The 27,904-nt window shown below is 41.7% G+C and overlaps 1 protein-coding gene across 1 annotated transcript in view; it reads right to left on the minus strand.

The window, feature by feature from the left end:
* The window catches only part of PAH (phenylalanine hydroxylase), a 68,106-nt gene that overhangs the window by 5,546 nt on the left and 34,656 nt on the right, over positions 1-27,904 (minus strand). Inside the window, exons 4-10 of the mRNA XM_028121661.2 lie at positions 27,385-27,473; positions 15,250-15,317; positions 9,300-9,496; positions 7,022-7,157; positions 5,883-5,952; positions 2,224-2,280; positions 249-344 (exon numbers count right to left, since the gene is read on the minus strand). Coding sequence (XP_027977462.1) covers positions 249-344; positions 2,224-2,280; positions 5,883-5,952; positions 7,022-7,157; positions 9,300-9,496; positions 15,250-15,317; positions 27,385-27,473 — 713 coding nt within the window. The remainder of the gene's footprint in view (positions 1-248; positions 345-2,223; positions 2,281-5,882; positions 5,953-7,021; positions 7,158-9,299; positions 9,497-15,249; positions 15,318-27,384; positions 27,474-27,904) is intronic.

Consider the following 27,904-nt stretch of genomic DNA (forward strand, 5'->3'; position numbering starts at 1 on the left):
TCTAGCCATTTTCATGTGAGATGATCAATAGAGGATGTGAGAGCCAACCACATGGATTTGCATACATCTGTATGCACAGTTCAGCCTTGGGATTGGGAGGCCCTTCTGTTTTGTTGACTTGTGTACTTGCAGTTCAATTTCTACATCTAACACCCAAAGTCATGAACAAATCAGAGCTGCTAAGGTACCAATCATTTGAGGATTAACCCCTGGTTTGAATCTCAAAATGGGTATTAATGGGGTCATACCTGTAATTCACCAAAAGATGACAGGAGCCCAGCACCATACACCTTTATGGAGTCTCCTTGTTTGCAGAGGCCAAACTCCACAGTAAACCAGTAAATCTGGAATGGAAAGTGAAGTTGAGAGCACACCCCAAGGAAGGGAAAGGCAGCAGATGCCCCAGGGCTAAGGACAGGACTGCCCAGGTGGGCATTTGTACAGGTCTGTTCTCTGAATTACCATGACCTGGAGTCACTTCTCTGTGTTCTGTCTTACTCTATCCAGTCACTGGTTGAATCAAGAGTTGGCCAAATGTAAGATGTGATAAGAAGCAGAGAGGGAGTACTGAGGAAGCCCCAAGAAGATACCCCCAAAAGGTAACTCTAGGTGACCGGAATTCCTCAACCCCTTTTGCTTTCTTCTCTGTGGCATTAACTATAATGAGATATTCCCTTTAGTTTGTCAGACTTACCATGCAAACCCATCAAGCTCAGTCACGGGAGGTAGGAGATCAGGTAGTGATAAAATCATTGAGGGCATCCTGCCATTCATGCTAAAACTTGGGGTGTTTCTGATGTACTGCCAACAACTGCACTTATCCTCCTCAAATAACCAAGTCCTTTTCTTTAAACAGCTCCCAGTCCAACATGTCCTAGATGCCTGGCCTGGGGAAGGTGATCCTGGAATTCTGGCATAACCCTACTGACCAGGGCCAAGAGAAACCTTAGGCCCAGTTAGATGCTGGAGACAGTCATGGTCTTAGAGAATTAGGGATGGGTTATGAGGTAAGTCTGTTTATTGCACTAGAGAATGTGAAACTTGGGAAGGCTGTCAGCTTAATCAGTCTGACCTCCTCACGTACAGATGATGTGTTTTCAGCCCAGAGAGGTCAAGCAATATGCATCCAGTTGCATAGCAAATCAAAGGCAGAGCAAGAACCTAGAGCTGTTCCCAGCCCAGTGTATCAATAGTAAGGTTTTTGTTTTTGTTTTTTGAGAAGTTACGTTGGCAATGAGTACTTTTATCATTGTCATAGCAGGTAACATGATGCTCTGAGTTCTTAGTCTGTTTTCTTCCTACAAGTGAGAGATTCCAAGATCTTCAATTTCTTTGAAAGCTGCTTCTTACATCTATATAGAATCTGACATTTAAAAATTTATGTTCACACACACTTAACTCTTCAGATGTTAACCCTTATGATATGCTTTTTAGGTGGGCAGAATATAAACTAATATAACCATTTTTAGAGATGAGGAAGCAAAAGCCGCTTGCCCAGGGGCACAGAGCAGCTGGTCAGTGAGAAAGAAACTTCTGGAAGTTTTTGCTCTTCTGATAAACTGATTTCATAAACTTCTAAACTGATACAGCTTATTGATAAATTTGCATTCATTTGTGTCCCTTAATTCCTTACAAAGCTTTATTTTTCATCTTCCAGGCTGAACACATTGTAAGAAATGTGACTCAGACACTGGGGAGGGATAAACTCAAGTTGGAAAGGAGTCTGTAGGGAAAAAACCCCTACTGTGAAGAGTTGCTGAGTCCATTATTCAATGGATGAGTGTCATCACATTCACTGGGGAGAGGGAAGTGTTTGATAAGTGTTTGATAATCTTGTGTCTAATAAAGGAAAGATCCTAATGCTGGCTCCAGCACAAAGGAGGGGTGTAAATATTTCCTCTTAAAAGTCATGAATCCAGGTTATTCCCCCCCAACACACTTTATGCCCAAAGGTTCTCAAGGGCTATCATTACAGCCTATTCCTGTTTAAGATACTTGAACAAATCAAATGTTTACATGTAAACATTTGCATGTAGCTGATTTCAAAATCAGACCATTAAGGAAAAATCAAAATGTGAAATTTCACTTGTGTAAATGTAAGTCAGCATATTCTGATATTTTCCCCCAGATGACCTGGATTTCAGGGGAGGATCAAAGCTTTGAAGATCTGAGGGCTACAGCCTATTGCACTCTCATTATCCACCAGAGGCAGAGGGAACTTACTGTGGCGAGTTTCTCAATGTACTCATCAGGTGCACCCAGAGAGGCAAGGCCAATTTCCTGTAATTGTAGAGAAACAGAGTCACTGGCATGGCTGGGCTCTGCCTAACTTCAAACTTCACCCTCAGCTCCAACCTTGTACTTGACCACAGGAAGGTGATGGGTGACCAGATGCCTTCAGAAGGGCCCGGATAGACCCTGATTATTCTGTTAGGTCTTCCCTAGTCACACATCATAGAATCATAGATCTCTAGAGCAGGAAAACCTTACTTCATCACTTGGTCTTTTGTATTTACTTTACAAATGAGAAAGCTGAGGCACAGAGAAGGGAACTGAACTACTCAAGGTCACACAGTAGGTTGTGTCTAAAGTTTCATTCCTTGATTCCAGCTCAGTGATTATTCTCCCATAGCTCAAGCAGAACATTCCTGGAATATAAGATGAGTGTCTTAATCATGTATCATGAAGATACCACTGGAGAATTGCTGAGAAATGCTTGACATCCATCCAGGTAAATACTAGCTAGAGAGTCTGAAATGCTATGGACCACTTCTCATCACAGCTCCAATTACAGAATTCCCCTAGTGGTCTCTTTGTCTTTGTCCCCTTTACAACATTTGCTCCAGCCTGCTTTGTATCAGACAGTGCATATACACAAATAAATATATTTGCTTTCCCTTCTATATACATTTATTCACTCCAAAATGTTTATTGAATGCCTTCTATATAGTTGGCAGTATACAAAAGCAAGAAAGGTCCTGGACATCATGGTGTTTACATTTAAGGCAGACAATAAATAATAAGCATATACTTATGCTTATTAGGTATATATATACCTATATATATTAGGTATATATATATAGTATATATATAAAAGGTATATAGTATAAGTTATTTGGAAAGAAGAAACAAAAGAAGAAAGGGACAAGGGGAAGTGGGAGTGCCAGGAGAACGGGTGGGGGGGGGCTGCAATTTTGAATAGGGTTTCAGAGCAGGCATCATTGAGAAGGTGATATTTGACCAAAGACTTGATAGAAGTGAGGTTGTTGGCTCTGCTGACAGATCTTCCCTGTGTGAGGGAAGATCATCGTATAAGCCACATGTATAGCCAGTGATAAAGCTCTCTAAGGAGGAGAAATGTCAGTAGGTTCAAATAACAGGGAGAGACCAGTATGGCTAGAACAGAATAAGAGTAGGGAGAGTGGCAGGTGGTACCAAAGAGGGATCTGGAGCTCAGTCATATAGAACATTTTTTGGCTATTTTAGGTTTACGATTTTCCTTTCAGTGAAATGGGAGCCACTGCAAGGTTTTGAGCAAAGAAGTGGTAAGGCCTAATTTATGTCATCCAAGATTTACTCTGGCTGCTACATGAGAACAGACCGTAGGGGATCAAGAGTAGAGGCAGATAGACCAGTTAGGAGGCTACCACAGTCCCCAGGGTGAGAAACAATAGTGGCTGGGACCAGCTTGGTAGCAGTTGATGTGATGGACAATGGTCAGATTCTACACATATTTTGAAGGGAAAACACATACAACTTTTAGACGGATTGGTTACGTGTATTTGAAAAAGAAGCCAATAATGTCCCCTAAGTGTTTTTGGTTTGAGCAACCGAAAGGCTGGAGTTACCATGAACCATACCATACCTATGGTTACCATAGGGAGGGCTGTGGTTGGAGAAGGCTTGAATGGGAAGATCAGGAATTCAGTTTTGGACAGGATGAATACAGATATGTAATAGACATCCAAGTGGAAAGATTGAGTAGGTGCTTGGATACATAAGTCTGAGTTTGGGAACACAGGTCTGGGCTGAAGATATTAATGTGTTTGTCAGCAGGATAGAGATGATATTTAACACTGTGAGTTTGGGTGAGATAAAGTAATTGGCGTAGACAGAGAAGGACTAAGGAGTGGGCTTACTTTGAAGCAAGAGACTACATGGTCTTCATATCTGTATCACTCACTGGGCCAAACTCAGAGCCTGGCTCATATTATATACTGAGAAAATGCTGAGTTAGAGTGAACAAAATTCAAACAGCTTGGCTCTCCTCTCTTGCCCCTGCCCCCATCTCTGTTCCAGCCATCCTATCCAGGCATGCCATACTCTAACAGAAGACATTGAAATAGTGCTCTGTTCTCATGGTCACCATTCTTTGTGAGCCCAAAGCTTACCTAAAACAAGGGGTCCCAAGATTTCTCTGTGTTTCATCCCCATCCCATCTTGCACTCTAGTGGGAAGGAAGTCCTCCTTTTAGATCCAAAAAGAATGTGCTCAGGGAACTTTCAAAATGACACCCTGCCTTGGGACTGTCCAGGTATAAGTTGGAGCTGTGTGACACTGATGGCCCAGTAGCATCCATCTGTTGACTCAGGTAATTGTACCCTCCTCTGGGGGTCTCCCCCAAATGGAAATGGCTTAAGGAGGATTGTCACTTAGCCTCTGACCAAGCAGAATAGCTTCTGGTAGTGAGAATAAAAAGTTCCTATTCTCTAAGGAAATCACTGATAATTCTTTGGCCATAGGAACAAATCCCAGTTTTAAAGCTGTCTCAAGCAATTAATGACATCTTGACAGAAGGAACCATGCTCCTGAAAGTTAGCCAGTCAACAATAGCCTCAGTCCAATGGTGATACTTCCGAGTTAAAGTTCAGCTAATCCCCAAACGCTCCACTTGTAAAAGTCCAACAATCTCTAAACACCACAGTTCCCAAAACCCCACATAAAAGCAACAGTTTGTTTGTTTGTTTGTTTCAGATATTAAGTGGTAACCTCTTCAATCAACAGTGAAAGTATTTATTTCTTCCAGCTGAGGGAAAAGGCTTATAAAATTCATACACAATCCCATTACTCTGAAATTCATATTTGCTGCAGTATTTGCTTATGACTCATTCCATTTGATCTTTATCCTTCCCTATGAGGAAGAAGATTGGCAGTCAAAGGTTTCTATTGATTCTCATTTGTGGAAACAGGTCACACAGCTGGTTGGTGGCAGGGTGGGGTTGTGTGGGTGCTTCATTCAACTTTCCCATGATCCCAGCTACCCAACCATAGTTTAGCCCCTCAGTGCTCTGAAGGAATTACTAGGATTCTTTCTCTCATGTAAAAACTCACCACTGTAATACAGGAATCAAGGCTAGCCTGTTGCTTTGATGATAATGGCAAGACATTTGACACATCAGTTTTCTTGCCAACTATGAGTTGGGCTATTGGAATCGGATTCTCAGCAAATATTTTCTTATTTAAATAAAGCATATACAAAAATGACTGCCTGACAAGGTAGGAAATGGCAAGGCTCTAAAGAGGAGGGGAAAGGTGCCAGGAGAACTTGGAAGAAGGTAAGGTTATTTTTATGTGGGGATCAGGCAGGCTTTCTTGGATGAAAAGGCTCTTAAACTAAACCCGGTAGGACAACTGAGATTAGCAAATTCAACAGCACATATATAATTCAGAGGACGAGTGATTCACCACCCCCATGCTGTGATCCCTGGAATGGGTATTTAGCCAACTCCATGGGACCATATGCCCGTCTCTTGTGGGATCACAGAACTGTATCTGGTTTCTAACCTTGCCTAGGACACAAGGGTCCCTCCATAGATTCAATTCACTTAAGCAATCTAGGTCTCAATCGTATAATTAATAGGCCAAAAGGATCCATTCCTCACCTGGGAAAACTGGGCAAAGCTGCGATCTGAAAACAAGGGCACGTGTCCCAACAACTCATGGCAGATGTCACTGAAAGACAGAAAGCACAGAGCTTGGAAGTAAGGAGGGTTATAAGCCAAATCAGACTCAGTCTTTCTATATGAGAAATGAGCCGGTAGAAAGGAAGTGAGCCATTCAATTTAAGACCTCATTCCCAAGCATAAGTGGTATGTAAAGTCTGCGATCAGATGAGGCAAGGTACAAAAGAAAAGGAAGAAGGGGAAAGAAAAGTAAGGAGCAAGTCAGAGCAACAGCCAGGGGGTCTTAAGTGTATGCTCAGTGGGATGCAGAACAGAAGAGCCAAATTCCTATGGACTTCCTCCAATACACCTGAGCAAGCTGTGGGTCATGAACATTTCCCACCCCAAGTCTTCATCTTGGTATTGACATCTTGGGCAGATGCAATGTGCTCAGGTATTTCCCAGAAGAAATAAAAATTAAATAAAAAAAAATAGTGCTGTTCTTTTCTTATTCTAGAGGGGGGCAATAGTCAGAGAAGAAAATTTACATTTATTTAACACATTATGTGCCAAGTTCATTAGGAATAGGTTTTTCTGATTTGTAGTTATAAACTTTGTGGACAGGAAAAAAATCATTTTGGGCATCCTACTGACTTTTTTATAAATTGCATAAGTCCTATTTGATTAAGAAGATGGCTAAATGCCAACATAAGGGGCACAGTGGCCAGCCATTCTCTATCTGCAGACAACTTGCATCTAGACATGAGAAGATTATAATCATCTAGATGTGTATTCTGAAGTTATTGAGTTACTTTGGCCACCAGTTGTTCCTGTTCGCATTTGGAACATCATAGTTCTGACTCTTATAAACCCTTTGGAGCTTGACTGTGACTTCTTATTCCCATGGCCAGGGGAGATCTGAATGTGTGGTTCACAAGATGCCCAAATTTCCAATCAGTATGGTCTACTGGACAGAGAAAATACCCTGGAGAGATGATCTCTCTCTTTGTGCTACCATCAAACCATCCAGAAAACTAGTCCTGTGGATCAGCCTTCCATGAACCCAAACCTCATTCCTGGAGCAGTGAGCAATGGCATTCACTGTGGTTGGATACTGGTAGCAGGAGAAGAATACTCACGGTTCAGGGGTATACATGGGTTTGGACCCATGTCTGATGTACTGAGTGCAGTGGAAAACTCGGAAGGCCAGGCCACCCAAGAAATCCCGAGAGGAAAGTAGGCCAGCCACAGGTCGGAGGCGGAATCCAGTGCAAGCTGCAAAGCAGAGAAAGAAAACTCAAAGCCTATCATGGCAGAGCCAGAGGTGCCTGAAGACTGTTAGGTAGGAAAGCAATACTCCCAACCATCTAGCAGCATGGGTATTGGTACCAAGTAGACTTGGCTTCACATCTCTGCCTCTACACCTTGTACCTGGGTGATTTGGATCAAGTAACTTCATTTCTCTGAGCCTCATTTCCTCCTCTGCAAAATGTGGATAGATATTCACTAGGGTTATTCCAAGAATCAAATGAGCTAATAAATATAAAGTACTTCGCACAGAGCCTAGCACATTGGAGTATATAATAAATTTAGCTTTCATTATTGTTTATTAGGATGAAACAGTCATTCCTTATTTCTCATGTCTCTAGAGTGGGGAGGGTTTTCATTCCACTTCCAGAAGGAAAGAGTATAAGAGGAACACTTCCAGCTTCTCTACTGTCCTTCACACACTACGCCACAGAAAGAGCAAGGACTTCTCTGCATTGGAGCATTTGGGAAGAGAAAATGAATATTCTCATTTGATCCCTTTGGTCCTTTCTCTCCTGACTGCCCACAGAGGAGCACATTCTGTTCTGCTCTGGGCCATGCAATAGAATATACACTTCACCAGTGAATTGGTAAAAAAAGTTTACATAATTCAGAGGTGAAATATTAGAAAGTCCATTTTGTTTGTACAGCCACACCACATCTCCAAGTAGCTTTTATCAGTAATAAAGTTGATTTTTTGATCCTCTCTCTGGTTCCTATTTCTGGCTCTCAATTTGTTTCAAACTTGGAAGGAGAATAATAATCACAGTGATAATGACGATGATGACAATGATGATGATAGCTAACACTATATACTGCCCACCATATGTCAGACACTGTTCTACATGCTTTATAAATACTAACTAGTTCTCCTAACAACCCTATGAGGTAGATGCTCATATTATTTCCACTTTACAGATGGGGAAGCTGAGACACAGAGAAGTTAAAGTTCTTGTCCAAGGTCACAACTACAATCAGTCTGTCTTCAAAGTCTATTCCTTAGTTACTTCTCTATAACGCTCCGGCTGCTAGTATTACCATTTTATTATCTCACTATTGGCCATGGAAACATGAATAATTAGCCAGAGAATGTCTTTAGGACCTCCTTGCCCCTGTGCCTATGTTCCCTGGAACTTCAGGCTGAAATTGACTCCACTTGGCCTCTCATTCCCCTCTTTATCTGATACGTAGAGACTGTCCAAATAGAAGGGACCTGAAAGGTCATCTGACCCATCCCCAGTCTAACCCAGCTACCATTTTTCTCCTTGCCACATAATTTCCCTGGCTCCTTCCCCAGAGCCGACCATACCATCTCCATATAGCTCAGAGGCATAGAAACTTCTTCATTTCTATAAACCTGTGATCTGTCTTCCTACTTTCTCTCATTCTACCTGGCACATACTAAGTGTTTAATATGTGTTAGCTGATAGTTTTATTTTGGTTTTGCTGAATTGATGCCTCCTGGCAGAAAGGAAAATACTTATCTCACTTGGAAATGATGTGCAGAAGCCAGTCATCCCAATAATGTATTTCCCCACAGAGTTACTCAGATTCCAATTCAACCCCAATTCACTGAGCACCTATTGTATATGTAGCACCATGCTGGGTGTTTTCACTTGCAATGTCTTATTTCATTCCCACAATTTCCCTAAGAGATAGTCTATTTGACAGATGACTAAATGGAGGCAGTTTTCCCCAAATAGAGAGGGTCAAAGCAAGATTCATACCAGTTGGATGCACAGACTTAGAGCTCAGGGCTCTTGGCATTGTCACAAAGAGCACATTTCTTATACAAATGCACACTGCAGCCATCTCACAACACAGCAGGAACTACAAGGAGAGCCTTGCCTGGGCACCAGGGGCTTTGAGTATGGGAAAAAGTGTTTTTCAGAGACATGGATATGGCAAAATCCATACATGATGCCTTGTCTTGGATGACAGTGGGACGAACAGTGGAAGCTAGTCGTGAGACGGAACACAGCAGTGAAATGTTTTTCGGAGACTCAACCTGCATGCATTACCACAAACACAGTCACACTAGCCTCAATTTACTTTCTTCCCTTTCCCTTCCCTCCCCCTCCTCCCCTTTTGTCCCTGAAGTGGACTTACTCTGCAGAAATTGAGAAACCTCTTCCAGCTGGGGAATGTTATCTTCGCGGAAGCCACAGTACTTTTCCAGAAGTGGGAAGATGTGATTGTGCTCGTAGCAAGCATGGGTTTTATACAAGGACTTCAGGGTCCTGAATACCATCCCCCATGTATTCTTTTCTTCCTCCGTGTATTCCACTTGAGGTATGGGCTGACCACTAGAATACAGGCGTGAAATATTTGTGTCCAGCAGGGCAGGTGTAAAGAAGAGGAAGAAGGAGCATTAGCAGAGAGAGAGAGGTGCAGAGTCTCTGAGCTGCTGTCACCTGGACTGCAGGGAATTTCATAAGTTATTTGAAAGAGGAAAACTCTATTTCATGATATAGGAAACATTCATGTAATTTGGTTAAGCAATGATACAAGCTCTCAACTCACCTACCACACCAAAAATTTGTTCTCACTTTGGAAAATCACTTGGCCTTTCTGTTCCCCTATCTCTCCAATTATTTACCTAGGGTGGAAGTTCACTTAACTTCAGGGACCCAGCAGGTAACATAAATGGGTAAAGTAGCAGGTATGGACAATAAGAGGGTGAGAGCCAAGACAACTGATGAATGCATCCTCTTTCTAAACAAAGGCATTCAAGTTCAAGTAAAGCAATATCATGTGTTGTATTGTGTCAACTAATGTAATTATATCTGTGGGATAAAGTGGATCTAATTTGTGGACCATGAGTTTGAGACCCTTTTAGTGGGCATGCACTTGCTGGATTTGATATTTCTGACCTTAGGAAGCTGTAACGGTATTTAAATGCAGGCTAGGTATAAGATCCACTTATGCAACATCTTCTGCTGTGACACAACAGAACTACAGGGAACTGGTTAAAGTACATGTGTTGGACCTTGCCCCACAGATCCTGAATCTTTTGGGACAGGAAAGCCAAGGCATCTGGATTCCAATAAGCTCCCAGAGGACATAGTATAGCTTGAGACTCATTAGTTCGAAAGATCTTTTTGAAAAACATCTAAGAATAAGCTGTGTTCTCAACAGTAAAAACAAATGAAAATCAAACAAAGCCTGACCTTAAAAACCAGTCACTGTTCTTTGCACTGCAGGCCTATTTCCCAACAGGGTACACAGTGTCTGGGAACAAGGCAACACTGTTTACTTCGGAATTATGGATCATCTTCAGGCTGCAAAGTAGGTTTTTCCTGCCCTTTCAAAGTTGTAGCTCATCCAAGGACATTAAAGTAAAGACACTGTATGTTCCCCAGAAAGGTGGACAGGGATTAGGGAAAAATGACAGATTTTTGCTTAGGAATTGAAAGTAGGACAACCTCAGAAGACTCTGTAATGACCATTAGGGATTGTGAAAAGAAAATCAGGTAAGCCCCTGCCTGAGGATGCACCATTATTTTAAGGCCAAAAGCTGCTGGAAGGAAAAAGCAGGCTCTGATCATGGACAGAGATGGGTTCACTACTTGGCTCTGCCAGTTCCTAGCTGCTGGATAGTCTCTGGAAATTTAATAAACCTCTCTAGGCCTAGTCTGTGCTGTTATTAGATGGGTTAATAAGTAACTATTTGAAGGGTATAGAAGAAAATTAGGTGAAATACTATATATAAAGTACCTAATATTGGTGCTGACCAATAATACCATTGGGTAATGGATAATTATCATTATAACTGATTCTTATTTAAAAAGAAAGGTATTTGCTATTTTGTAACATCCTGGGTACAAAGATGTCCCCCTGGTTGATATTTGCTGTTCTAGGGGTTCAATATCCCTTCCTCATTCCTTCAGTAAATCACCCTCCTCCCCTCTCAGTCTGAGGCTCAGGTGGGAAGAGACTCCACCACTCCCACCTGGGCATGTGACCAGGTCTAGCTAATTAGACTGTCTCATTTCCCTGGTCATAGAGACTGGCTGAGAGATGGGCCCATGTCCTAATCAGAGCCAATGAGCCTCAATGAGAAAACCTGTGTGGATTCTGTTGGAAAGAGATAGAACCTCTGATTGAGTTGGGGTTTCAGCCTGGTAGCACTGGGCTCACCTCCAAGAGAGATGAGACCAATGCCAGAGACTAAGGCCAATGTAGAGGACTCTAGAGTCAGAGAGAGGGAGGGAGGGAGGGAAGTGTGTGGGACCCTGAATGAGTTATTGCCACTTTCTGGGCCGTATGTACATTCAATATAAGGAAGGACAATCAAATCTATCTTGTAATGTTGTAATGGTAATCAAATAGATCATATCTGAAGTGTTGCCTGGATATAGTAAATATTTCAGAATTAATTTTCTGTCTCTCACACACACATAAACACTAACTTCCATGGTCTACTTAGGAATTAAACACAGCACATTTTATTCCATCTTCTATTTCCATCAAGAGACCTGAGGTTCTATAAGACCCTTGGTCTTTGAAGAAATTATCAATTATTTTTACCAAGTCATGATGTCATTAAGTAAAATAAACTAAGATATTTTAGGAAGAGTGTCAGTTTGGTTTGAAATAAAAAGGAGATTTCTGGTTAAGCCAGTTAGGATTCCTCTTCAAAAAAAGAAGTTTTAAGTAGAAGACATTTTTTCTGAATTATTCTGTCAACCAAATATGGCATTCGAGATACCCCAGCACCTGGCATAGCCTTCCCTCTCCTTGGTGTATTGTTTTACTCCAGGTCCTCCCATTCATGTAATTATTACAAGACAAATAATTTGGTGTCCCAAAATACAACTGTAATTTGTCAGTGCCTCTTCAAACTGATGTTTTAAGACTTATTAAATGTTCTTGGGCTGGGGAGTCAGAGCATTATATAGCAGATGGGCAGAGAAGAGGGTAGCTAGCAGTGGTGAGGTTTAGCTGCTTCTTTATTTTCTATAGTAATTCACTCTGACTCCAAATATTCACATCTCAAAACAAAAGCCCCATAGCTAACCAGACCCACCTTTTCATTCACTACCCCCATTCTCTTTGGCTATAAATTCCAACTCAATCTTTAATTCTCAGCCTAAACTTTACATCTGGCTGACCCATTTGTTCAGTCTACATTTAAACTCCTAATGATATGGCCTCATGACACCTGAGTTTTGACTTTGGTAATACCTATTGTATTTATTGTTACTTTTGTCATTGTCTTTCCCAGTGTTCCCCCAGAGGACATGGTGTCTGTTAATCTTGCTCTTGGGGTAGGCTCTGGAACTTAATAGATATATCTTATCACCTGATCAATATCCTGTGATTCTATGACTCATGATGCATGAGTTTGTGCTTTATTCCCCTTGTGGAATAATGAATGGGAAAGTGCCAGAGATCTGAATGTGGGGGCTATTGTCATGGAGGGTGGCAGAAGGCAAGGAAGAGGGCCAAAGTTGAGTCCTGAAAGACATTACAACTTCTGGGGTGGGATGAACAGGCCAGGGAGAACTGAGAAGAAGCCTCAGAAAGGAAGGAGGGAAACCAGCAGAGAGTGGAATACATTCAAAACATTCAATTCTCATTATATACGGTAGTTATGCTACATACAGTCATCTGAACACTGAACCATTTGTCCAAAAGGAAACCAGGACTTGGGTCCCATGAGCTTCTGGTCACATTTTAGTCAAATGACAATATTAATCTTGTTTTGTGTGAGCTTTTATATAAAGAAATCTTATTTAGTACATATGGTTGAGTCATCAACATTGAACTCAACAGCACTATAACTCATGCCTGAATGAGGCTTACCTAACACACATGTATTTTCTCCATAAGGCACATCCCAGCCTTCTTGCACTTAGGAACCCCACACAGCACTTCACCACCATGCTGCGGGGCCAACTTAAACAGCAAAATTGCCAATAAAAAGTACAAAAAATTGGCAAATGTGGATCTAATCTAAATAGATCTCAAAAAGAACAGTTGTTTACAGATGAGAGCTGGAATAAGAAAGTGGTGTCGCAGGGCACCTGGGTGGCTCGGTCGGTTAAGCGGCTGCCTTCAGCTCAGGTCATAATCCCAGGGTCCTGGGATCGAGTCCTGCATCGGGCTCCCTGCTCAGCGGGGAGCCTGCTTCTCCCTCTCCCTCTGCCTGCCTCTCTGCCTACTTGTTCTCTCTCTGTATCTCTCTGCCAAATAAATAAATAAAATCTTTTAAAAAAAAAGAAAAGAAAGCCGTGTCGCCTTGTTCAACCTGGAAACTTGTGTATCAGGCAACTCAAACTTTTTCCCCATTCTTGTCATGTCTGGGAATGATCACAGAAGTGCCACAAGTATTGATTTGGAAGTCTCAAATAAATGTAAGCAAGTAATCCTTGAATAATGAGAAGCCACTGTGCCAGATACCAAGCTGAGACAATTTCAAACATAGCCTTTGAATTTGAGAACAAATTCAGCCTTACTAGCCACATGACCTTGGCCCACATCACTTAACCATCTGAGATTCGTCTGTAAAAATCGAGAAATTGACTAGAAGATCTCTAACATTCCGCAGAGAGCCAGCCACCCATGGATGGTTTTCAATAATCCATTTAGCTTACTTGATAAACATCCAGGATGGTGAGGCATTCAATCAATTCCATGCTTCTTCATTAGGTTTAACATTTTTATGGAAAGCTGGTTAGGGGATCAGTTTCTTCCTTCAAATCCCAACAGCCAAGCAATAACTGAATATACTTCCTAAGCAGCTCCTGGCTTATATGGAAAAGTGTGATCTCCTCATTCTGAGAATCCCAGCACTCAGAGAAGAGGATGAGAATACTTTGGAGTTAAAGAAATCTGAATTCAAAACTGGATGATGCCACCTATGAGTTATATGAGCTTGGCAAGTTACTTAACATGGAGCATTAGTTTTCCAGTCTGAAACATAGGGAGTTATTACTAAGACTAAATGAAATCATGGAAGCAAAGCATGTAGCAAAGCCCCAGACATAGCAAGGAGATCATAAATATAATATATTTTTATTTATTACCTGAAAAAAGGCTCATGTCTGCACCCGATTTGATGGTGTCCACCTGACCATGCTAAAGCAAATATAGGGACAGGGTGTTGCCAAGTTCTGTGATTCCTGCTTGTTACAAGCCAAGGCCCAAATGGGCCTAGATTTAACCAAGGTCAGCAAAGTTCTGGATCTTTCCACTGCCGGGAATCATTCAGAGAAGGGAATTTTCTTATTTTCTCTGGAGGTCTTTCCATCTGGAAGGTAGGTACCTTTGTATCCAGTAAACAGAGCCCTAGCCTCTCCTTTATCTCCCTCATATTCTATCAAAGCTGTTCAAGTACAATTCCCTTAGGGCTCTGGTCAAGTTTCAAGTCTCTTCTTGAGCCTGTCTTTTCTCCTGTCCTTAACTCAGGAATGGAGCTTGGGCCTCAAATACTAAATTTCCCATGGTAGCATTTCTGTGGTTCCCGAGGACTCAAAACAGCAAGAACAGTTCTCTTCCCAAATGACATCTTTGATACTTGCATTTTCCTTTGGCTAAAATAGGGTAGAATCCCAGACAGAAAAAATAAACTCATCAGAAAATTGCCCTTCGCAGCTGGGTCACATCAGATAAAAGTAGAACACTGAGGCAGGGCTCATCTGAAATCTCAAATGATTCATTATTTCAGTAAAGCAGCCAACTCCTCCTTGAATGTAAATGATTCTCTTTTTCCTTCTTCCCTGTTTAATGTGGAGAATACCAGAGGCTGTTTTATTCAGGGCTGAGGCCTTTTATAATTACTTCAGACGTTAGTGCATAAGGACGCAACAAAGCTTGGGAGAGAGCTGGGCCCCCGCTCAGCGGGTAATTTTGTTTTGTCTAGCAGCATTTTTTTTAAACATGTGTTATTAAAGGGAGGGTTTCACACACACACACACACACACACACACACACACACACACACACACACACACGACAGGACTCTCTATGCTAGTATTTTCCAAACTTGGGCGAGGAAAAGTTAAGCTAGGAGTGTGCTCTTCTTTCTTCCTCCAAACAAGCAAAGCAGACTTACTGTCGGTAGTTGTAGGCAATGTCAGCAAACTGCTTTCGTCTGGCTCGATACACAGGATCTTTAAAACCCTAGGAGAAAGGAGACACTTGATTTTTCAAGGCTTGAGCAGAGAGGTCTGGCATAGCTAGGCACAATTCAAATGGGGGCTCGTGAGCTCTGACAGTCCAGCTCTCCTTCCTCAGATTATACCCTGAAAATAAGGTTTCAGTGAAACTAAGGGTAAGCTTTCCCACCAGGTATTATGAATGGCACATTATTAGCAACACCTTCAATTCAGTGTGGGCCTCTCTGCTATGGAATTCCAAAGTGCAAACAGTGTACAGGTTTAAAAAAAAAAATCTCATCTACAGCATTTCTAACTTGCAAACTTGCTAAATTAGGCTGTTAGGATAGATGTCTATGACAAAAATATATAATATCCACTAAATACCTAAAAATGGTATGTGTCTAGAACTGCTTCCTGACCTTTTATTTTAATATTTATTTATTTATTTATTTGAGAAAGAGAGAAAGAGATAGCACAAGCAGGGGGAAAGGCAGAGGGAGAGGGAGAAGTAGACTCCCTGCTGAGCCGGAAGCCCTGAGTCAGGGCTCCATCCCAGGACCTGGAGATCATGACCTGAGCCAAAGGTAGATGCTTAACCACCTGAGCCACCCAGGCACCCCTTCCTCACTTCTTAATAAACAAACAGGTACATGCTTGCTGCTATTGCAATTTTTAAAAATACTATTCCTTGAGTGCTTACTATGTGCCTGTCTGTGTGGGCTAGGGACTTCTTTTATCTGTAACTCTCACAAAAAACTTGTAAGGTAGATCAGTATGATTATCCCCGTCCTTCTAGAATAAACAATGGCTCAGGGAAAAAGTAGTCAAGCAAAGATGAGGCCAGGGTTTGAATCACCCAGTTTCATGTTCTTTTCACTACACTTCAGTAATTGTCAACCTTTATACCATGGCAGGGGCTCAACTGAGAAATCAGTCTCAATATATAAAAATAAAGGTAATCATTTCTCCTCTGAGGCTCACCTGCAGGCAGCCTTTCCCCAACAATTCGTAAGTAGCATATTTCTAAACAGTGAAAAGAAGCAAGAGTGTCTTTCAGTGTTAGTGCAACATAACCCTCAGTCAGAGGTAAGCCCAATTAATTAAAAGGGCCTTTTCCCTGCACTTTCTTCTAGGAGGTCTATGGTTTAAGGTCTTGCATTTAAGTCTTTAATCCATTTCAAGTTAATTTTTGTGAGTGGTATAAGATAGGCATCTAAGGGGCACCTGGGTGGCTCAGTCGTTAAGTGTCTGCCTTCAGCTCAGGTCATGATCCCAGGGTTCTGGGATCGAGCCCCGCGTCAGGCTTCCTGCTTGGTGGAAGCCTGCTTCTGCTTCTCTCTCTCCCATTCCCCCTGCTTGTGTTCCCTCTCTCACTGTGTCTTTCTCTGTCAAAATAAATAAATAAAATCTTAAAAAAAAAGATAGGCATCTAATTTCATTCTTTTTGCGTGTGAACATCCAGTTTTCCCAACTCCATTTATTGAAGAGTTCATCATCCTTTCCCCATCGAGTGTTCTTGGCTCCCTTGTCAAATATTAGTTGACTGCCTATGCATGGGTTTATTTCTGGGCTCTCAATTCTGTTCTATTGATTGGTCTGTATGTTTTTAGCCAGTACCACACTATTTTGATTTCTACAGTTTTGTAATATAATTTGAACTCAGGAAGTGTGATACCTCTACCTTTGCTCTTCTTTCTCAGGATTGCTTCCTCACATTGGTTTTAGCAATGGTTTTTTTGGATATGACACCAAAAATACAAGCAACAAAAGCAAAAGTAAACAAGCAGGACTATATTAAACTAAATGCTTTGGCAAAGCAAAAGAAACAACCAACAAAATCAAAAGGCAACCAATGGAATGGGAGAAAATACTGCAAACTATATATCTAATAAGGGGTTAATACCTGAAATATATCAGTAACTCATACGACTCAACCAAAAAAATTCCAATTAAAAAATGAGCAGAGGAACTGAATAGGTATTTTCCAAAGACAAAATACACATAGCTGGTAAGTACCTGAAAAGATGCTCAACACTCATCTTCAGGGAAATGCAAATCAAAACCACAATGAGATATCACCTCACATCTGTCAGAATGGCTATCATCAAAAAGGCAGGAGATAACAAGTTTTGACAAGGATATGGAAGAAAGCGAACCCTCACGTACTGTTGATGGGACTGTAAATTGGTGTAGCCACTATGGAAAACAATATGGAGGTTCCTTAAAAAATCAAAAACAAAACTACCATAAGAGCCAGCCATCTCACTTCTGGGTATGTATCTAAGGGAAATGAAAACAAGATATTGAAGAGACATTTGCCCTCTCATGTTCACTGCAGCATTACTCACAATAGCCAAAGCAGATGTTGATCAAAGGGTACAGACTTGCAGCTGTAAGATGAATAACTTCTGGGAATCTAATGTAAGCATAGTGACTATAATTAATAATACTGTATTATACACTTGAAAGTTGCTAAGAGAATAGATCTTATGTATTCTCATCACACACACACACACACACACACACACACACAATGGTAAACATGTGAAGTAATAAAGATATTAACTAACCTTGTTATAATAATTTTGCAATATATATGTGTATCAAATCATCATGTTATACACTTTAAACTTATACAGTGTGATATGACAATTATATCTTAATAAATCTGGAAAGGGGGTATTTTACAAAATGAAAATGACTGTAATCTGAAATTTAGAAAGACATGAGACTAGCATCATCCCTGCAGGACTTGCTTTGTTCCTTCCAAGCATTTCCCAATAAGTGATAACATCTACCCCTTTAGCTTGATCAGCGAGGAGCCTGCTTCTCCCTCTGCCCATCCCCTTGCTTGTGGTCTCTCTCTGACAAATAAATAAATAAAATCTTTAAAAAAATCAATCAATCAAAGCCTGCCAGCAATTCCAAAGAATCAGGGAGACACACACACACACACACACACACACACACACACACACACACACACACACACATATATATATATATATCAGGGAGACATATATATATATATATGTGTGTGTGTGTGTGTGTGTCTCCCTGATTCTTTGGAATATATATATATATGTCTCCCTGATATATATATATATATATATATATATATATAATCTGAGAATCTGTAGCATAGAGTCTGGCATATAGAAAGAACTACAAACACTGTTTGAAAGACAGAAAGAAGGAAAGAGGTGGGTGGGAGAGAGGGATGAGCAGAGGGAAGGAAGAAAGAATTTCTTAGTTTGTTTATGAAGATAACAAACAAATAAATTTTGAGAAATAGAGAAATTTAAATGTTTCATATTGGAAAATTAAAATTGCCATAAATTTTTATTCCAAACCTAAATCTCAAGTATATTAAGTGATTATTCAGTTTAGAAAAGATTCCATGACACAGTCACTACAAAGCATAGCTCTTCGGTTTTCCTTAGAGTACTAAATAGTTTGGAATCATTCATTACAGGTAGGAAGGCTTAGGAATCTAAAAACTTAAAACTACCCTTGGTGCACTTCTACTGGATGAAGATAAGTTGCTTGGGATGATACAGTCAGGAAACCGGGCACCATGATTTAATTTCCAAGTAGTACTGAATGCACCCCTTTAGGAACCTACCTGCCAGACTAAATGAAGAACACATCTCCATACTTAAGACTCAAAATATAAACCTAATTCTTGCCAGTCATTAAGGTTTGATAAGTTATCCTCACCTACCTGTCTTATTTAATAGTCAGTAATAAATGGCTCCCTCCAGCCCCTAAGTATACAATGTAGACTTTTGCACCTGTAAGTCATCTTGGAAAATACCTATTTCTATGTTTTAATCTAGATATAAGGAAAATGAAGCCCATAGAGCCATTTGCAGAACCAGCACCTCCGCTGGGGTTTTCTGTTTGTACCCACGTAGCGGGCTGAGGTTTGAGGGTTGAGCAGGAAACCAGGATGACGAGGGAAGATTTCCTTTAGCCAGTGGATTTCCACTCCATTATGCTGCCTCTGGGAATGAGATGCCCATGACAATTTCTCTTCCCTATTTGGTTCTTTACCTGTGATCTTTTTTTAAAATTTAAATTCAATTAGTCAACAAATAGTACATCATTAGTTTCAGATGTAGAGTTCAGCAATTCATCAGTCAATATACTTTGTCTAGATAGTTCAAAGATATTTCCATCAGTGAAAAAAAGTTTCCTGTAAAATTGTATATCCAGCAGGTATCAACTCTGTCAGAGGGAATATACAAATGAAATAATGGAAAAAGTATACCAGAGTCTAACAAATGTTATGAAAATGAGAAACAGTAACTGTGTTATTTTTCTATACTATTTATGCTTTTGAAGTTTTGTACTATAAGTGTGGATTTCTTTTGTAATTAGTAAAAAAGTGAAATAGTATTACAAATCCATCTCAAACCATTATGAAGAAGTAACAGAAGATTCACACATTGAGTTATATCAACACACACACATATACAGTATATCATATGGATCTTCCACAGGGAAAGTTTCTAATCGCAGTCCTTTCCAGCCCAAAGTACCTAATAAGTTCATTATCAGTCTTCAAGAAGGCCCCACTGGCCAGGCTGCAAGGACTTCTGTCCTTCAGTTATCAGTGAAAGAGAGCTGGGGCCTCAAAGTCCATCTTTTGGTGGTTTGGCCTTGTATCATTTGGGCTGCCAGATGACCACAGGGCCTCTGCAGCCATGTGGAGTACACTCTGAATTAAGTACACTCTGAATTAAGCTTCACTTGATGATGACTAATCATCCTGTCTCAATTTAGACTAATAGCAGCAATTTCAGTAGCACTGCATGTAATTTATTTATAATCACCCTGTCTCAATTAAGCTAATAGCAGCAATTTCGGTTGCACTGCATGTAACCAAGTATGTTTTGACAGGAAAATATATTGTTGGTGAAGGAGGAGGAGTGGGGAGGAGGGAGAAGAGGGGAGGAGTGGAAGGGACAGAGTGGAGAGAATTCTACATGATGCAAAGTTATAACATCACCTGCAGTCTGCATGCAATCACTTTCCTTAATCTTGAAATTTTTGCTACTTGGGTGTTGAAGTGTGTGGTTTTGTTGTTGTGGGGATTTCGGGGAGTGGGTAACTACATGGTAAAGTCTTCTGGGTATTCTAGACTGAGATCTTTATTTTATCATTTCTTGATGTCATGGCTGAGGTTAAACCTCAGAAATGCCATCTTTAGACTATCAAGGAGAACAGGGGGTTTCAAGTCGGATGGGCTGGGTGGATTACTAACCTCAGTCACTAGGAGCTTGGCTTGAGGTTAGTCAGTTCAACTCTCAGAACCTAGGTTTCTTCATCAGTAAAATGAGACTATTAGCTACCTCACAGCGTTAGGTGGGTTAGATTAGGTAACATAGGCAGAGCATCAAGTAATATTCTGAATTTAAAAAATGATGTATTTGTACAAAATGGTGGGAAATCCAAAAGCTGAGAAATCTGGCTCAGAACACAAAAAGGATAGAGTCTGTAATGGGTCACTGAGCCCCATCACCCCACCTTGGACCTTCTAAGCAGTATCTGTAGAATTATTACCTTGCAATTTCTATTTCATCTATGCCAATAAAGAGAGGCTGTTTACATTCCATCAATCCCACACCAACTGGAGGAAGGATGGTACACAGGAGAAAGAGGTTCAATATGGTACAGTATCCGCCAATGCCATCCTGCAGGCACTGGCCAGATTTGCAAACTAACAGACCAGGGCAGCACTGACAACAGTCCCACCTCCCCTCGCCCACTCTCTGTTGCTGGCCATGGCCGCCACCAATAAGGCCAAGAAGTCTGTTTTGGAAGGGATTCAGATACCTGGTTGTCCAAGCCAATAACCCGGGAGTCATTGTTTTACTTCTCTCTTCCTCTCCTCCTTCATACCCGATAATCAATTTTTGTCCATTCTTCCTTCCAAATATCTTAAGTCTGTCCTTTTTACTTTTTTCTCACTACTACCCCTTAGTTCAGGAACCCATCACTTCTCCCCTGGACTACCATAACTCTTTCCCGAGTGGCCTTTCTTTGAGTTCTCTCCATGCCTCCCCCTCACGCAGCCCAAGTAGATTTATGAAGTGCAAATATGGTGGGGTCACTCCCTTCCTTAAAAACTTTCAATGGCCTCTCATCAATTTTAGGATAATGTCCAAAATTTTTAACACAGTCCAAAAGGCTTTGTGTGATCTGGCTCTGCCTATGATTCCAACTCTGTGTTGAACTACAATTGGAGTTCCACATACTACATTCAAATTCATCCAAATTGGTCTGATTTTAATTCTTTAACCACACATGCTTTTTCCCACATTAAGGCCTTCACAAATGCTGTTCCCTTTTATTGGAATACTCTTTCCCACTCTTCCAGACCAATAAGCTACAACTTGGCCTTTCCATCCTGCATTTTTAGAGACTTTTCTTGCTTTTTCCAAAGTTTATTGGTTTTCCTCTATAATACACCTTCTCAATAACCTGAGTGTTTCTCTTTTCAGACAATCATTATGCTTGTTAATATTCTTAAACTCAGGACTCTGTCTGTTTCACTTATCACTGGATTTTCAGTGCATGGCATATTTTTAAGTAGGAGTTGTTTAAAAAATTATGCAAAAAAATTAGATCACTGCCTAACAAGCTTGCTGTACACTCAAGGGACGTGTATATTTGTTTGATGTGCAGTTTACTACTTAGTAAGGCCCAAACTCTTCAAGGTAAGATGCTGACTTATAGGAGATGGACAAGTAGCAAAATACTTATTTTATGATCAAGTTGCAAGTGATTTCTGTCCAGTAGAAAAAGGAACACTCACGGTTATGGCTTTATTGCCTTCTAGAATATTAATCACCTGTATAGCAATCTCTGATCTTGCTCCAGCACTAGATTTTTCAATGACCATCCATACTTTGGTCTTTTGTAGCTTCCTTCACACCCAGTGTTGTCATCTGGCTGGTTTCCTCACTACTGAATTAATGGATTTTTGACAAATGTTGACTATATACCTGAATGACAGTTGTTTTTAACTTTCTTAAAATGATGCCTTGACAGAGCAACTTAGGAGGAATGCAACAGGTCTTTGATGACTGACATCCTTACAACAGACTCTAATGGGGCCCTTGGATGGAGAAGTTTGAATGGGAGAAAGGAAGAGGAGAGAAGCACTAGAAATATAGCCCTGCTCTTGGGAAGGGCAAGGCTCTTTTCTGGAGAGAAGAGAAACTCAATATCTGTATCTGAAAGACTGAAAAACAGTTTGAAAGCTTCAGGTAGTAGAAGAAAGGACAGTTGTGTTGACTAATATTTTATCCCCCGGAAAGCCCCCCAGTGCAGATCTTCAGCTTTAGACACTGGCGTGGGTGCCAGCAGAACTGGAATAGGGAACTCTGGGGTTAAGGTCTGTGTGGCAGAGGGTCCCCAAGATCTATGTGTAACCTTTCTTTCAGAGAACACTGCTCAACCACTATTCTCAGTCTTCTTTGAAGTTCACAGTGGCTATGGGACTGGGCTGCAGTCAATAAAATTTGAGGGAAGGATGTGAGTCACCTCCAGACCTGACCCATAAAGACCTGGGAGTGATTCTCACTCACTTTTCCCATGTGCTGGCTGAATGAAAAGGGCTCTGAGGACTTGGAGGAAGGTGCAGCCGTTTAGTGGAAGGGACTTAGTCTCTGCAAGACTGTGTGGAGCAATTTCCTTACTGAGCTACACTGGAAATAACCTTTCAGTGGGTTAGGCCATGGAGCTTTGGGGATTGTTTGATAAGCAGTTAGCCTACCCTAGTTGTTAGAGGGCTCAACTCACATCTCCCTCTTTCCAGAAGTCCTCTCTAACCATTCCAGTTCACAGTGACCTTAGAACTGATAACACATGCCATCTGATTCATTAAACCTGGTGTTTAATCGTGTACTTTTCTGTGTTGTGATTTAAACTAAATATTACCCAAACTGCATTCCGTGGAACACTACCATTTAAGATAATATTGCTAGGTATTCCATGAAAAGGGGTTCCATAAGTAAAAAAAAAAAAAAAATTGAGGGACATTAGGTTGAATGAGTCTCATGTTCGCAGTACTTGCCAAAGTCCCAAATGAGGTAATGGGACTTGCATATGCTTAAAATGCAGTTCTAGAAAACACTGTTTCTCATTTTGATCCTGAGAATTTTTTTCCATAGGGTCATGCATATGACCCTTTCACTTGTGTGTGTGGGAGTGGGTGTGTCTGTGTATCTATGTCTTATGCCTTTTATGAGGTTACAGTTCATAAGGAAGTGAATTTATTTTTCTCTGCTGCTCTGTGCTCAAAGTATGAAACACCATGCACACAGTTCTATAGTATCAGCGTCAAGAACTTGGCCTGGGGAAGGGGCAGATAGAAGGCTTCAAGGAGGCCGACATATGAGTTGGGCCTTAGGAAATGAGTAGAGGTTTTGCAGCAGGGAAAGAACAGGTGAGCGGATAAGGAAAAGCATCCCATGTGAAGGAGACCCCATAGACAGGCCCACGGAGGCTGGAGAGTGGTCAGAGAAAGGAGACTCAGTCTTAGAATGGAAATCAAACAGACCACTTGGATTCTGACTTTGCAAATACGTAACCTGTAAGCTGTAAAGTTGTAACCCAGTCACCTCTGGCACCCCCTCTGGAAAGAGCAGACACCACTCCCTCCTGTACCCCACAACCGGAGGCCCCTGAAGGACAGGGATCATGTCATGAATCATTTCAGCTCCCCGTTCCTTTACACAGCCTGGGACGCAGCTCTCCCTCTCTGAAATTTCTCATCTGAATGAGAAAACACAACACTCCCAGGATGGCTATCACACCTAAATTTAAAAAATGCCGGTAAAGCATTTAGCACAGTGACTGGCATACAGTCTACGCTCAAGAAATGTGAGCTACCAGTATCACTTGCTTAGTAAATGGCTGGGGAAGGGAGGAAGGCAGAAGGGGAGGAGGGGGCAGGACACTGGCAACAACAGAAAAAAGGCCGAGTGGAATGCAGCTATCCTATTTCATTCTCCCACTTAGCTGACCCTGGGAGGCAGATGCCCTTTACCCTCTGTTGCAGGAACAATCCTTCCTTGGCTGCATTTCTCAGAGTCGTTATGTTGGAGACCCTGACGTGAGATATTGAGTTAAACATCAGTGCACGCTGCCAAGGGCAGGGGAGCATACTGCGGCGAGGACAGAGTGGAACAGAGGGTCCTTTCGGGAAGAACACCCGTGACTCCTCACACGTGGCAGCCAAGGCCTGTGGGGCCTGAGGGAGTGTGGGGAAGCACTCTGGAGGGTTTGCTCTGTCCTTGGCGCATCGGTTCCCGGGCTCTGATGAAGGAACAGAGAGAGTGTGGCCTCCTCAGCGGGAAGACTGTGTGCCTGACAAACCTGTTCTTTTATGACAAAATTCATCAGAGGGCGAGGCCAGGGAACCAAAAATGTGACCTGGGTCTGTGAGGAGAAATGAATCCCAGGGAACTGGAAGACCAACTCATTTGCCTGAAGAGACACAAGGATAAGAAGAGGGAAATATCCATGTCTGTAGCCTCTCCCCTCTTTCCCCTCTGCCCCAAGTGAGCAGCAAGTGTGGCCAACGGAAGGGTCTTGGATTAAGGTAGGAGGCCCAGAGGGGGAAACACCCTGATGGGCTGATTCCATGGGCTGGGTCAAGGTGGCCAGACGGCTTTTCCAGAGGAATGATCTCTTTGCAGACGCTTTGCTCCCAAGGCCCACAGCCAAAGACCTGTCAAAGGGGATCTGGAGCCTCTTCTGGAGCGTGTCTACTGCCCCTGGACCCCACAGGAGAAGACTGCACCGTCCCCAGGAAGGTGAATGGGGATCAAAATCCTCCAACCTTACCTTTAGGTTTTTGGGGGAGAAGGTGCTTAAGTATCTATTTATTAGGAGATTGAAATATGACTCCTATCCTGAGCTAAGTAGTTTCACAAGTAAGAATCAAGGAAGCTATGGGGCATTCTTGTCAAGATGCATGGGCGTCTACAAACTACTGTAATAGGGAGACTAGAAACATGCTTGCCATTGGGGGATGCTTAGTAAGTTATGGCAATGCACAAAAAATTATATATATAATAATTGTATGATAATTTAATAATTCATATTAATGTCTAACTAGTAGAAAGAGAGAGACGGGTGAAAGAGATGGGCAGAGGAGGAAGGAAGCACATCAAAATTAACACCAATTATTTCAGGACAGTATGACAATAGGTGATTTTTTTTTTCTAGTTTCAAGTCTGGGTGTCAGGAGGAAATTCAACTTTGTTTCTGTTAATAAAATAGTTTCTCACTGTAAAAAAAAAAAAAGCAGAATACCACCAAGAGGAAAAGAGAAATAACTGGAATCATGGGTGATCTTCATTTTCTTCCCTCATGCTTTTCTGTATTTTTAAGTCCGCTATGAGGGATTCACTATTTGAATGAAAATAAGCAACATGTGTTCATATTTTAAAAGGCCAGCCAACTCCAGAAATAACTCTCTCTTTGTCTCTGGGAAAGCATTGGAATTTCTGCTACTGGGCTGGACCTTTGTTTTCTGGCTCTGTGAGCACCAGGGAAAGAGTCTTAAGACCCAAAGATTGCACAGGACCTTAGAAAATTCATGTACTCTCACTGGGCCTCAGTGAATCTATCTGTAAAATGGGAACATCTGCTTTGCTTCCTGCAAAGAGCCTTTGTGAAGATCAAGTTCACAACTTACTCAACTGTGAAGACCCACAGAGATGTAAGAAAACAGACTCCGGATGAAATATAGAAACTCTCACTCAGTTGCACTAAACCACTAGAAATGAAAACAGCTTCCAAGTCATTTAAAGATGAAGAAGCCATTTGCCTGGGCAGAGATTAAGTGACAGCGCATGTGATGGTGGCACTTTCCACTAAGGAGGATGTCAGAACTGGCCCCGGCCCTGAGTCCAGCCTGAGCTGCTCCTCCCCGGAATCCTCCACCCCCACAAAAAATGGTGACGTTCCCCCACCCTGGTCTTCTTCTCAGAAACCAGTAGGGGACCTGCTCCCCTGCCCACCAGACACAGGACACAGTCTGAGTTCTTCGTCTGGTACATCAGACCTTTTATTTTTTTATCACTTTTTTAAAGATTTATTTATTTATTTGAGAGAAAGAGAGAGCGCAAGCAGAGGGAGGGGCAGAGAGAAACTTTAGCAGACTCTTCACTGAGCTCAGCTCAGAGCCCAGTGCAGGGCTCGATGCAGGGCTCAATCTCACGACCCTGAGATCATGACCTTGAGATCATGACCTGAGCCAAAACCAAGAGTCAGAGGCTTAACCGACTACGCCACCCAGGGGCCCCACATCAGACCTTTTAAAATCTGGCCCTCACGGGCGCCTGGGTGGCTCAGTTGGTTAAGCGACTGCCTTCGGCTCAGGTCATGATCCTGGAGTCCCGGGATCGAGTCCCGCATCGGGCTCCCTGCTCAGCAGGGAGTCTGCTTCTCCCTCTGACCCTCTTCCCTCTCGTGCTCTCTCTCTATCTCATTCTCTCTCTCAAATAAATAAATAAAATCTATAAAAAAATATAAAATCTGGCCCTCACGCCTAATGCACTAGCCAGTCATTTCAAAATATTCTGCATTTCAAAATATTCTGGATACTTTCAGGACACTGGGTCTTTGCACAATACTGTTCCCTCAGCATCTTCTACTCAGGGTTTAGGATCTAGTTCCAATGTCACCACGGCCCTGATGTACCTGACAGAGTTGTTAGTGGTTTACTGTTTCCCAAACGCCTGACTTAAACCCCTGTAGTTGTATAAAGACAGAAAGAAAGATGATTTACATATATATGTGTGTTTGTGTGTATGTCTGCATACATACATACATACATATATATACATATAAACAATAGTTTCCAGAGGCCAATCCGTATTTGCGCCAGCAATAATAACGACTGTGCTAACCATGGCAGTGATGATGTATAAGAAGGCACCCTACAAATGTCTGTCCTACAAGCAAACAAATGAAGACACATTCCTGGGGATCAGAGAGTGGAGTAGGGTCAGGGAGGGGAGCACTGAAAGGGTCTCATTGGAAGAGTCACCGACACGGAAACTCACAGGATGGTCTGCATCCAGTTCCGCTCCATAGCTGAGAATCTGATTGGCAAATTTGTCGAGCTCTTGAATGGTTCTTGGGAACCAGGGCACTGAAACACAGAAAGGGCAAAGTCCTGAGCTGAAGATTGGCAGGACACGGCCAAAGGCCTCGCCAAGTTCAGAAGCATGGATCAGCCTCAATTAGACAAACCAATGGGGGGAACATGGGGTCCCATATAACCCCCAACTTACTATAATACAAAAGTTAACTCCCATTTTTCTTGGAAACTATTTTTTTTTTTAAATTTCAGCTTTGTGGAGGTTTACCTGACAAACAAAATTATAAGATAAAGTGTACATCATTGTGATTTGACATAGGTACACATTACGAAAGCATTTTCCCCATCTAGTTAATTAACACACACATATTTACTTTTCGGGGTTGGTAAAACATTTAAGTTCTACTTTCTTAGCAATTTTCAATTATATAATACAGTGTTATCGACTACAGTCACCATGGCTTAACACTAGGTCCCCAGAT

This window comes from Eumetopias jubatus, unplaced genomic scaffold, assembly GCF_037043125.1.
Source record: "Eumetopias jubatus isolate StellerSeaLion01/CBP00866 unplaced genomic scaffold, mEumJub1_p1.0 scaffold_8, whole genome shotgun sequence".
Lineage (NCBI taxonomy): Eukaryota > Metazoa > Chordata > Mammalia > Carnivora > Otariidae > Eumetopias > Eumetopias jubatus.